Source organism: Diadema antillarum, unplaced genomic scaffold (genome assembly GCF_040938485.1).
Source record: "Diadema antillarum isolate AM-2024a unplaced genomic scaffold, OU_Dant_1.0 scf00000146, whole genome shotgun sequence".
NCBI lineage: Eukaryota > Metazoa > Echinodermata > Echinoidea > Diadematoida > Diadematidae > Diadema > Diadema antillarum.
The window spans coordinates 50,783-63,938 of NW_027271035.1; the positions used below are offsets into that span (position 1 = coordinate 50,783).

Genomic DNA, 13,156 nt, shown 5'->3' on the forward strand with positions numbered 1-13,156 from the left:
TAGTGTATGTATCGGGGGCCGCAGAACGTTTAAGGGTAGGGGAGCTGCTGGGTACAAGAGGGAATTCTTCTTACCAAGATCCCCATCCCAGAATGAAATAAGGTTCGTAATTCCGAAGAGGCGTTCATCCGGAAATTAGAAAACAAACAAACAAAGAAAGTGTGCTATTCTAAATGTTCGTAGGAGTGTATGTATCAGAGACCATGGAACTTTTTTGTCCCCCCCCCCCCTCCCTTGCTTGTAGACGAGAAGAATATGAACCATGGAAGTCAGAGGTGTTAATATTTCTTTTCCGCTTTTTTTTTTGTGTGTGGTAAAATAAAAAAAGAAAGAACAGAAAGAAGACCTTGTGGCTGAAGTCCTCCCCTCCCGTTCCGCCGCCCCTGTGTTTGTATAGTTTATGTATTCTTGATCGTGTGTACGTGTGTGTGTGTGTGTGTGTGTGTGTGTGTGTGTGTGTGTGTATGTATGTGTGTGCTATGTATGTCTGTAAGTCTGTAAAATGTGCACCTCTCTATATCTGTTTGACAATCTTTACCTATCTTTCTCTGCCTATAGGCTCTTTGAGTCGCTATGAGTTTAATTTATTTGCACTCCTAACGTTCAGAGCGAGAATGTAGTGTGTAGCGAAGGGTCAATGCAATCAAATCTTGTTTTTCTAGTATTCTTCTCCAATACGATACACAGATAAGATTGCTCACTTACATCATGTCAAAACCTTGGTTTAATCGACCAAACTTTGGCGGAGAATCTTCAGACGGTCTCGCTCTGACGATTGGTAAACATTGTGTAAGGCAAAGGCAAGTGATACATACTCCCCCTATCAAGTTTTCAGTAATATGCTGCACACGAAAGAAAAACGCGTCTGACATCAACTGCAATCACAGAAATAATCAGTCCTTCTAAAGACTTCGGTAACGGGACCATCGTTATTTGGTAGTGAGAAGTCCAGTTTCCGATTTCATGATGCAGTCATTTCGCACCATCTGGGCGGTTTTCGGTGTCCTCGTGACGGTTAACTCCCAGAATCCTCAAGTGAGAGTCAAGGAGGGAATCCTTGTTGGCAAGACTGTGCACTTCAGCGAAGACGTGTACATCGGGAAATCACGTGACATTGACGTCTTTCTGGTAGGAGGGACTGCTTGTCGATTTCACTTCTTTCATTTATAATATTATTCTGCTCACGGGTGCATATTGAAGTTAAAGAATATTTGTCAAAATAATTTCATCTTCTGAAGTGTCCATCGATACAAGGCGTGCAATCATTATGTTGAGAAAGTAGAAAATATTGTTGATCCAGTTTGGGCCGATATAAGGGAAAGCGGGTTTTGTTACCATCGACCGTTATTCTCTCACTGGCAAAAATTAATGTAAACATCGATTTATTTACCAGCAAGCACATAATGTACACAGTTGTAAACATCTGTAAATCAAAATGCATCATAGGCCTTAAATATACTGTTAAAACATATTTTTAAAGAAAAAAATAATGTTGGTTTGAAAATCGAAAAATTGCACACACTAATGATTCTAGATCAAATTTCTGTATTTTTCAATGTTCTTCTTAATGTTTTGATTAAACAAAACATTCTAAATATTAACAGCATACTAAGTGTTATTTATCAGCACTGCATGTATATTAAAGCGGAAACGTGGGACAAAAAAAAGCGACTTGGTAACGACACGCGTATTATTCAGACGCCTTTTTGTAGAACAATTATGTGCCATTTCACCTCCTCGGCAAGTTACGTTGCCTTCTCGCCTTCTTGAGCTTTGCCAGACCGCCAACTCTTGATTATCATACAGTGTACTAAATAAGGTGCCTATAACATAGCCTATAGTTTAGCATAATGCCTGTCAACTTCTTACCTTCTCATCCCCGACAAAATGCCTATATGGAAAATTTCAACAAAATGCTTCATTTGGGGAGCGTGTTGACGAACGTCACACTGGGAAGGACCAGACCAATCTGCCTTAGTTTTGAGCCAGGGTTATATCTTGCATGTGTAAACTTCTGTGTTTGCATTCTGATAAAAGACGAGTGTGAGTCATGTAACCCCATGATCGTCTTATGGGGGTCTAATCCATTTCTACTCTTTAAGGGTTAAGTAAGAAAACTCAAATAGATGCCGCAACTTCAATAATGCTATCTTCTTCTTTTTTCATCGCGGATGTATAAAAAGAAGAAAAATAAGACACTCTTCTGAACTCATGAAGCTGCTGTAATGAACAGGTAAATATCTAAGATTTAAAAATTATTCGAAAGTCCTCGCCAACAAATGCGATTTTGGAACTGTTTCATTTATGTCGGCACATAATTATCACGGCGTAGGTTGACGACTACACCAGCCGCCTATAGTATTTCAGTCTCTGACAGTGTATACATCATCTGTACATGCAAGTAAATCTGGAGCTCTAGTCAAATATCATTTATATACTGTCTGCGTTCTAAATCTTTATAATCATTTCAGCATTATCATTATCAGTATTATTATTGCCATTATCATAAATACCATTATCATAATTATTTTCATCATCATCATCATCATGTCATTATTATCATTATTATGCCATCATTCTGTGTTCAAGTACAGAGATCATGGCTTGTACACAGGGCTTAATACCTACTCGTCTTTGGGAGGAAAGCTACGTTGATTGTATCTTGGTGAACGTCATAGGCTTGTACGTGGTTCTTATAATGCTAAAGCAAATTCAGGGCTGTACGTCCCTGAAGGATAGGCTTAAGTGAGTTACCCGTTAGTCATGCTCTCTTTTTATTTTTTTTTTCTTTTTTTTTTTGTCAGGGAGTCCCTTACGCCGATCCTCCGGAGCGATTTGTCCCACCACAGCCTAAGGCGGCATGGGACGGCGAGAGGAATGCTTCGGAGTTTTCACCGGGTTGTCTCCAGACGCCGTACGAGAGTTCGCCCGTACCCGTGATGTCGGAGGATTGTTTGTACCTTAACATTTACGCCCCAAGTCCAGTGCAGGTAAATTGCTAGGTAAAGTGGGTATCTCACTGGCTTGGAGATAGGTGGCGACCTGGTGGCGACTCGCGAGCCTTAATTGCTGGTCGCGGAATGGTGGCGGCATGGTCGCAAAGACTACCCTGGCCTCCGGGGAGTCGCGAGAGAATCGAACATGTTCGATTTTTTTTTTTCTCGAGACTTTATCCAGTCTCCAGCTAGTCTCGGAGACGTCTCTGCAATGTCTCTGCGACGTCTCCCTAGTCACGGCCATGAGTCGAGGAGACTCATTTTAGAGTCCGCGAGGTCTCCAAGACGTCTCCGCGACCTAATTGTTGAGACCCATTGGCGACCTATAGAAGACGTCGCGGCGACGTCTTCGAGACTTCTTGTCGATTAAATTGTCACCGTGTTTCGAGACGTCTCGGACCTCGTCTTCGAGTCGCCTTCTTGGTCGCCATTTCTTGGTCTTGAGAGTCGCAGGAGTCACGCCAGTCACGGCGGTCGCGGCGAAGTCTCCTCCAGTGAGATAGGCCTTCTACAGTAAACCGTGATCTTTCTTATTATTTTAAGGAATAACCGTCATCAATCAGTGGAGGTTTCTGGTTCGACTCTCGTCAAGAGCCTACGTCCTTGGACAGGATGAATAACATTTATACACCGTGTACCTCTCTACCCCTGTGAATAAATGGGTACCTGGCATAGGGTAATGATAATGACGGAGCCCTTTGGTATAGCAGTGGCGACACTAAATAGTTAACCCTGGATAAAGAAGACAATACCAATCATGATGCAACACTACACAGTGCAATGATGTGGAAAAATTGTTGGAACAAGTTTTTTTTTTTTTTTCTGTCACGTGTTAGTCGAGAATTTCAATGAGTTAACTTGTCCGTTTGAAATATATAGGAGCGTGATGATGATAATGATGTTAAACACACTAATATTCATATCCACAGAAGAGCAAAAAGAGAAAAAGAAGAAAAAAATCCGTTCTCATTAAGAGCAAAGAGCAAAGTGTTTTTAGAACTCCGGTAGTCTGACTGAAGCCAAGCCTTATGGACAGGAATCAAAAGAAAGCTATATACGAAGATCCTGCATGATACAGTATCCGATAATCTAGCAGTTTGCTTGATACTTTCTTACAGTATAAAAAGTACGAACCATTTAGTTGCAAATTTTTACCACTTTAAAGGAGAAGTTCACCTTCATAAACATGAGGATTGAGAGAATGCAGCAATATTAGTAGAACACATCATTGAAAGTTTGAGGAAAATAAGACAATCCGTTCAAAAGTTATGAATTTTTGAAGTTTTTGTGCAGTACCCGCTGGATGAGAAGACTACTGCAGTGTATGAATAACTTAGATGTCACATGCGTACAACAATATAAGGAAAATATAAAGAGAATTTCATAAAATTCCATCTTTTGAAAAAAGTACACATTCCCCTGACTCGTTACCGATAAATGTTATGGGTAATATTATTCCCCCTGCCTTTAGAAAGAGGCAAGTCAATTGCTCTTTTATTATGCGAAAAAAGTGAAAATATGTTGAATTTTCTTTTATATTTTCTTTATACTGTTGTACGCATATGACTCACAAGCTGTAGTAGTCTCCTCATCCAGCGGTTCCAACACAAAAATTTAAAAAATTCATAACTTTTGCATCGATTGTCCAATTTTCCTCAAACTTTCACTGATGTGTTCTACTAATATTGTTGCATTTTCTCAATCCTTATGTTTATGAAGGTGAACTTGTCCTTTAAGTCAGGCTTGCTTCAGGCTCGCAGAAATGGCCGTGATTTACGGCCGTGGTGCTTTTTTTTTTCATGCAGAGGAGACGATCAAATGAATTATCTTCACTGAAAAACCTTTCTTGTCGTCATTATTCCATCATGCAGTCTTCTACTGGCATCCCTGTAATGGTGTGGATTCATGGGGGTAGCTTCAGTGCCGACACGGCCATGTCGTACGATTACAGTGGCATCCCATTGGTAACCGTCGGCGACGTCATAATGGTGGCCATAAATTACCGCCTTGGCGTATTTGCACAGTTTTCAACAGGTGAGATTTTGTTCCCCCCATGCAATCTGAAGTATGACTTGTTTTTATTGCAACTAATTTATTCATGAATTTGAATGAATTATTTTGTTTTGTTCTGTTTTGTTTTGCATCGCGAGAGCAGTATGCTTCTATCTTCCGATAGCTTGACACCCCAATACATATCTACATACTGTAATCTAGGTTCAACGTGCTCCCTCTGCCCCATGCCCTCCAAACTTGATGGGGATAATCTCAGGGTAGAACTCTTGAAAGTACTAGCTTCTATACGTGTGTTTATTTTTTTTCTCAACTTTTTTTTTTATAACGAACCCGGATTCCTATGCAGCCCCAACTTGCATTCCGTGACTCCTGCATTATCTGTAAAACAGGAATGTTCGCGTGCATTTTAATTTCGCGAATTTCGCGAGCGTCAAGATTTGCGAAATTAAAATGCACGCGAAAGTTCTTGTCTACACTATATGCATTGAATGCCAGTGGCAATTCGCGAAAATGTCATGCCACAAAAAAGGCCGTCGGCTCCAATTCGCGAAAATTTCATGCCGCGAATATATCATGTTTTACAGGTAGTAAGTAAAAGGAATCAACCAACACATGCATTGATAAATATTTTCCTCCTTTGTATTTCTCTCCAATTTCCTTCTTTTTTATTACCTATTTTGTTTTTCTTTTTCTAGTTACCTTTACCTTAATATGCCTCCTCGGTGCTATGATGCATTTGTTATTTCATGCTCCCTTCCTGTATCTGTAGAGGATGACGTTGCTCCTGGAAATTTTGGAATGATGGACCAAGTGGCTGCCCTGAAATGGATCAATGAAAACATCGCTGGTACGAGTACAATGGTTTTTATCTTAAGTTTGTGATCAAATTTGGATTATCGAGTCTTTTTGAAATGTTTTGATATAATTATTGTAAGATACTTGGATCGAAATACATCAGCTTTAGATGACGACACAGGGTGGACAAGTAACCATCAGTCAACAAGCCGACAGTGATATGTTGCACTGGAGACTGTGATGGTTAATTGCATGTTTTAGTTGCGTGTATATAATCATGTGATTTTTTCCCCTTCTGTATACTATCTCCAATAGTTGTTCATCTTTTCTTAACATGTGTCGGCTACTTTACTTATTCTGTTGTGAGACCTTAGGGAAAAAAAAAATCAAGATCAAACAAGCGTATACTTCAGGAGGTGGAAGTAAGGTAGTTCCCTGATCCTACATCTCAGCAGACGTACACTTGTTGGAGAGTTTGTTGAAAGATTGGTATAGCTCCTATGTGATAGTTATCAGGTTAACAAGGATAAAATAACGTCAGTGCAATTTATCATTTTAGAGGAAAGAAAAAAAAAGTATGTCCATAGTTACCTTTTGCGTCGTAGATAATAAACTGAAGAGAGAGGAGAATGTATTATGGGTAGTCTGTGTCTGCGACCAGTGCGAAACGTAAGGCTGCCACTCGCGTTTTACCATCTCCATTCTGTAGCCTTCGGAGGAGACAAGGACAAGATCACCATTTTCGGGGAAAGCGCAGGCTCGTCCAGTGTCGGTTTTCATATCCTGTCCAAGCTTAGCCGGGGATACTTTACTCAGGCTATGATGCAGGTAAGCAATAGTCTGCATAGACTAAAAATTAAAGTGTAGTGAACTATTTACGCATCAACGCTTTGTGACAAAAGGTAAGAAACCTGATACTAGTAATAAGCTGTAGTGAATGTACATTCGTCATGCATTACACTAGCAGGTTTAAAGTGTACATCACAGATAAATCAAAACAATATTACTGCTGGCACTTATGTGAAAAAGTTTGATACGAGTACCACCATCTTCTCGTGTGTCAACGAAAAACTGCGTTGCACAACAATTATCATTATACTGGCATATGACGTCAGTGACGTCATTTGCAACTATATAGAATGTAAAGTAGTGAGATACGATATACTGCAGCATCAAGGCCAGTTGCAGCGTATAACGTTATTTGATTTGTGTTTATGAGGGTGGGGTGGAATGGGGATGTGGGGCCTGTTGCATAAAACATTTTTACCTGAGAAAAATTGGGTTACTTTTAAGCAGATTTTTTTTCCTGTTTTGAAGTCAATGTCAGAATCATACCAACCTCAGTTTTCAGTGCTTACCCGAGTTTCTATCAGGTAAAAAAAGTTTCATACAACAGACCACTGGAGTCCATCTTGCTGCTTATGGTTTGATCCAAGGTCATAACGATTGATGGTCTGGCTGGGGATCGAGGGGGGGGGGGGACGATGTAAAACCAAGGAGTTGATCTAGGCGCCTATAGGTATACCTCCTTGGTAAAAACCTACTTTACTATTAATTGTTGGTTTGTATATTTTCTATATCCATAGTATTACCAATATTTCCTCTCTTTTTTTTTTTTGCAGTCAAACTGTATTCTTTATTCCTATTTTTTCCGTTTGTCAGTTTGTGGCCAAAAGAGTTTGTTCCTGAATCCTCAGTACCCCCTTTCTGTGGCATGTAACTTTCGTGTATAAGGCTTCTACCATTCCCTATCTCATGTGCACTATGAAGGGAAGTTTGCATTGCAAATTATGTCACCGCTGACAAATACCAAGAAGACTTTAACAAGGGCCTGAATGTACTGTGCACGTGTAAAACAAACAGTATGAGCCAGTATGTCAACTGATCGCATGGCTATACATTGCTGTGAGGTAACTGCTCTCTTGTAAACTATGTTAGTTTTTTTTTCCACATCCGACCGGCGATTACTGCGGGTTGATGAGCGTCCTCCAAAAGAAAAGCTGACTTGAAGTTTATGGCTAGCAGGCCACAAGACATTTTACAGATCTCATGAAGTAAGCTATAGTGGTATAGCTATCTGCTGAGTGGACAAAACCGACGTGAAGTAACTTCATTTCTCCCACATATCCGTATATGAATCTAATGAAGATGGCATTATGCTTGTGTTGTTAAATGTAACTAATATGATCTATTCATGTTATTTCCAGACTCTATTTTTATTTCACTTACTGTTGGACTTGAAATAATTCCCTTTATCATCATTTCTTTTTTGGTACTGATTTAATTTTTTTTTCTTGAGTAAATGATGCGGACACTGTAACCATATACATTATCTACCATGTGCGTCCATGCTCTCAGAAAACAAAATGGTATGATTAATAACATTATTAGAAAAGAGTATCCGTGCGGTTATAGGGTTTCGTTCTTCTGAAGACTCGTTAATTGTAATAAATCAAAACTTCTCGTTATTCCGGAGGCCCGTTATTAGTTTTTTGTTCGTTTGTTTGTTGTTGTTGTTGTTTGTTGTTGTTGTTTTCATTCTTGAATTAATGAATCTTCGGAATAAGAAACACTTCTTTCATTTTCGGATTGACAAATCTTCCGAATAACATACATGATTCAATTTTCGGAATAATGAACCTCATTTCATTTCCGGACTAACGACGTTTCGGAGTAACGAACATTATACCCATCCCCTCATGCAACCCTAAATGAATTCATCTATAAACACTCTGGTAAAAACAGAGTGGAAGTGCCTTCGATCTCTGGGCCTTCCTGGACGACCCCGAGAGAGAGCGGCGTTTGTCTACACAGCTCGGGGTAGCCATGGGGTGCGACACGTCATCTTCCGATGCCTTGGTGGAATGTCTCAAACTCCAAGATGGCATGGCACTTTTAGCTGCTGCCGATGAGGTAGATTATCAAAATAAATCAGTCGTATGAATACTAATATTATTTTGAAAATCATTTATATCATCGATGTTGATATCTTATTAGTGATCAGGTATATTGTAAAATCCTGTATGACGTTGACCCTATTAGGTGACACAGTTATGATTGTGAAGTACAATGTAATTCATTCATTCAAATTGTAATAATCATCGGAATCAATGTGAAAATAATACATCGTGTATTTTTGTAACATTTCGTTTCATCGAAAACAATAGAACGTTCTTTATAGCAATAACAAAATATTTATGATACTCAATAATGGTTATAACAATGATAAAATATTTATGGTACTAGTTTATGCTATTGACGGTACCATAAGACTAACGTACGCACGTACATACTCTTAGCATGGATGTACAAGAGGTATGCTCATAGCCTGTTGTGGTTTGTTGTTGTTATCACAATGTACTGGTCATGTCACCTTTTAAAACTTTTAAAACTACATGTATCTCATATATAATACAAAGGAAGTGATATGACTGAATATATAGACTTTCTTTAAATTTTTGCCAAGTTTTGTTTTCTGTTGGTTATATTTTCTTTTTTGATTTTTGTGTGTGTTTGGTATGATATTGACTTTAAACCACGTCTATTCTTTTTTGTCTGTTTACCTCAATTCAATGTATTTTTTTCTTAGATATATTGGTCAGACGGCGGATATCCTGTTACCCTGGACGGTACATTTTTGGACGACACGCCCAAAAATCTCTACGAGAAGGGAGACTTTGCCCGGGTACCGCTCCTCATTGGTTTCAACAGGGACGAAGGCACGCTGACGCCGTTTTCCTACTTTCCGCGATACGTGGGCAGCCCCACCCCGCCTCAAATCAGCCGCGATTTTTTCGAGTGGTATGTAGGTTACATCCTGACCAGCTACGGGATGGGCGATGCAGTCCTCATCGACGCCGCTTGGCAGGAGTACGCTAACTGGACGATCGCCGATGACCCGTCGGCGGACTACTTCCGACCACTCGTCGATTTTGGGACCGATTTCGACGTTGCTTCCCACATGGACCGCACTGCTCGGATCCATGCCTCGGCCAACCTGCCCGTATTCAAGTACTTCATGACCCACGAACCATCAAAGTAATATACAGGCGACTCCTGCTGCAACAAAATTTTCGAGACCGGCAGTTTCCTTTCGTTATATCGAAATTTCGTTAGAGATAACAGATAAAGTAGGATAGTTGATGATTTTCGTTTTACCCCGTTAATTGAAATTTCGTTATAACCGTGTTCGTTATAATTATAAGTGATTACTATGCAGGGTTTGCTTTCAGGATTCCTAACTAAGATGTTTTTATTGATGAACAAGTCATCCACGCTTTGATATTGTGTTTTATTTTGTTGGTTTTTAATCGAGAACGCTGTGTTTTGCTCAACACAATTAGATAGTTTGTTATCGTAGTTACAAATGTTAGAAAGTCAACATCAAGTTAAGATCTTCCAAAAAAGTCCAGAGTATTTTATCTCAGAGTTGAAAAGGTGTCGCAGAAAAATGCAGATTTCGGTTATACATGCTGGAAAGCAATAATTCGCTGACTGTGAATGAATTCTCCCCCATCTTAACTGAACAGAATAATTAATTTTTGTGCGATCGTTTCTCAGATTTTGACAAAAATTGCAGCTGTCTCTCTCTTCTCAAAAGTGTAATACAGAGAGATCCTTGTTGTCTTTTTGTGAAATATATTATCTTTGTTTATATCTTGATATCCGCGCACACTCAAGGAGTTTCTTCCAGTACGGAGACTCGTATCCGTCCACGCCTTGGCTAGGGGCGGGGCACGGGGAAGACTTGACCTTTGTCTTCGGTATACCTTTCATTGACGAGCTCTACAACATCAAGGGCCACAATATGACTGAAGAGGAAAATGAACTCTCAGTCAAATTCATGGAATTCTGGACAAACTTCGTTAAATCTGGGTAAAGTTTCAAGCACTTCTCCTTTCTGTCTATCTTTTTCTCTCTTTTTTTTTGACCTGTTTGGACCGACTGCCGGTAATCATTGAGCCGAACAAAATCGAGTGTCATTCTCTTGTAGAACCTTGTTTATTCAACATGTTCACTGTTATACAATCTTGTTGACTCATTGCAAACAAAACATGATAATGTATGTTTTCTTTATTTTTCGTTAATTAGCTTGAGCGGTCATGCAACAAAACAAACGCAAACTGCATTCGGTATCAGCAACTAATGGAAAGACGTAATATTTTTCATGCTTCTGGATATAAGTGGTATTTGCGCAGTTTGGTAATTTGAATTACAACCTAGATCCTTTTCGAGAGTTGTAGCGTGAACGTCTTGTCGTCTCATGCCCAAAATCGACCATCGCTTCAACCCTCAAACGCAACAGAAGTAGAGGATTTATTGTATTGTCAAACTAATTGTTATCTTTTCATTTGCTTCTCTTTCTCTATATATTGCTATTATGATCATTAATTTCACGTTCATAGATGTCGATGACTGAAGACATTTTCAAAGCGTTTTTAAAATGACTTCGAATAATGTTAATGCAATGCTTCGTGGTATTCTTACTTGTCATTTTTGTTTTCTTGGCGTTCAGCTAAGTTCAATTCTATTTCTGCACTCCGTTGTCAATACAGTGATACAAGAACTTACCCAGTGTCAGCATTATTGTATTCTCTAAAAAAAATTCGAGTGAAAATATTCACTCTTAAAAGAGTGAATAAAAAAAGAGTGAATTTGGAGTGAAATAAGAGTGAATTTTGAGTGAAAATGTTCATTTTCACTCATTTTGGAGTGACCTCAGGGATCACTCGAAGATTTTGGAGTGATCCCTGAGGTCACTCTAAAACGAGTGAAAATGAACATTTTCACTCAAAATTCACTCCAATTTCACTCTAAATTCACTCTTTTTTGTATTCACTCTTTTAGGAGTGAATATTTTCACTCGATTTTTTTTTTAGAGAGTATGTAAAATAACATCTTTGGGAAATAGTGGGTAAAAGCTATGAAAGGAGACCGCAAACATCCTTCCCCGGCTTCATGCCTTGTCCAAAGGGACAGCCCTTATAGGTTGGATTTTGTGATGGAGTAAAATACGAATAGTGTTTCTAGATCTTGATAAGATAACGACTTCACTGTTCGCAGAGATCCGAGTAAACCCAGCGAGGGTGCACCAGAGGGGAGTGGGAGGGATCTCTGGCCCCCTTACACCATCCCCGAGCTCCACCACAAGGAGATGGCACCTGAACTCAGAGTAGGGAGAGCTGTGAGGGCCAGAGGCTGCCACTTCTGGAATGTCCATATCCCGTCCTTGATGGTCTTTACGAGTAAGTAGACTTATATCTCATGAAAAAGGGAATGTCTCTTAGACTCTCATATTAAGAAACATGTTGTGTAAAATCTGTTGTGGTAGTGACGATCTCTATTTGTCATGTCGTATTGCAAGATTGGGCTATGGGTTACGCTCCTTAGATCCGAAGGTTCGTTATCCCGAAACACACAATTTCGTATTACGTACACGTTCTTTAATCGGAACATTAATTGTAACATTATTCAGAAGATTCGTTATTGAGAAGGTTCGTTAATCCGAAAATGAGAAGAAAAACGAATAGTCGGAATTACGAACCTTATTTCGTTTTCGGAATAACGCACCTTCGTAATAACGAAGCATAACCGATGGTGGTTGTATCTGTATTGTAACCTTGTTGATACCATCCTTGACTTTTAATGTAACTTCCTCAGGTAGTATGGCTGTTGATCCACGAAAGTTCAAAGATTGCTCCTTTTCCTTTCATTGTTTGCAGGTGACATTGGTGAAGAGGAAAAGGAGTGGCGGGAAGGCTATGCCGGCTGGAAGGACGACATGGCATCGTGGCAGCAGACGTTTGAAGATTACAAGAATGGCGCCATTTGTAACTAAAGCCATACATCGACTGCACACTGGATAACAGCTTTGATGTAAAAGAAACGGTTTCAAAAAGCTTCAAAAATCAACAACCATAAATTCCCTGTCTGAAGGTAGAATTGTTACAGCCGTGAACTATACCAAATGTATTCATCGTAATAAATGGCGTGACAGTTAAAGACGCATCTTAACTTAATTGTACAAGAGCAATATTTTCTGCATTTGCGTACCTCACTCTGAAATGAGGGTTGAAACTTCTTGCACACTAGTACCCGTGAGTGCAACTTTTGAGGTAATTTTCCGTATGATTATAAGGTTAACGAGTTTGTATTTTGACTTAAAGACGATCGAATGATGTACGCATAAATGTCTATATTATGATAATATTTGAAAGGAATAGTGCTGTTGCATAATGATCAGTGGCGGATCTACGGGGGGGGGGGGGGTTAGGGGGTTTAAACCCCCCCCCCCCCCCTTGGGCTGCCAAAAATAAATGAATAAACAAAGAAAATAAAATAAATATGTATAT

The 13,156-nt window shown here is 39.5% G+C and overlaps 1 protein-coding gene across 1 annotated transcript; it reads left to right on the forward strand.

Moving 5' to 3' along the window:
- Positions 1 to 966: 966 nt before the first annotated feature.
- On the forward strand, positions 967 to 12,642 carry LOC139721614 (acetylcholinesterase-like). The gene is made up of 10 exons (XM_071632945.1): positions 967 to 1,128; positions 2,805 to 2,990; positions 4,868 to 5,030; positions 5,779 to 5,856; positions 6,514 to 6,632; positions 8,550 to 8,717; positions 9,394 to 9,842; positions 10,485 to 10,679; positions 11,868 to 12,049; positions 12,527 to 12,642. Exons 1-10 carry the CDS (start codon positions 967 to 969, stop codon positions 12,640 to 12,642), a joined length of 1,818 nt encoding a protein of 605 aa, XP_071489046.1.
- Positions 12,643 to 13,156: the final 514 nt, after the last annotated feature.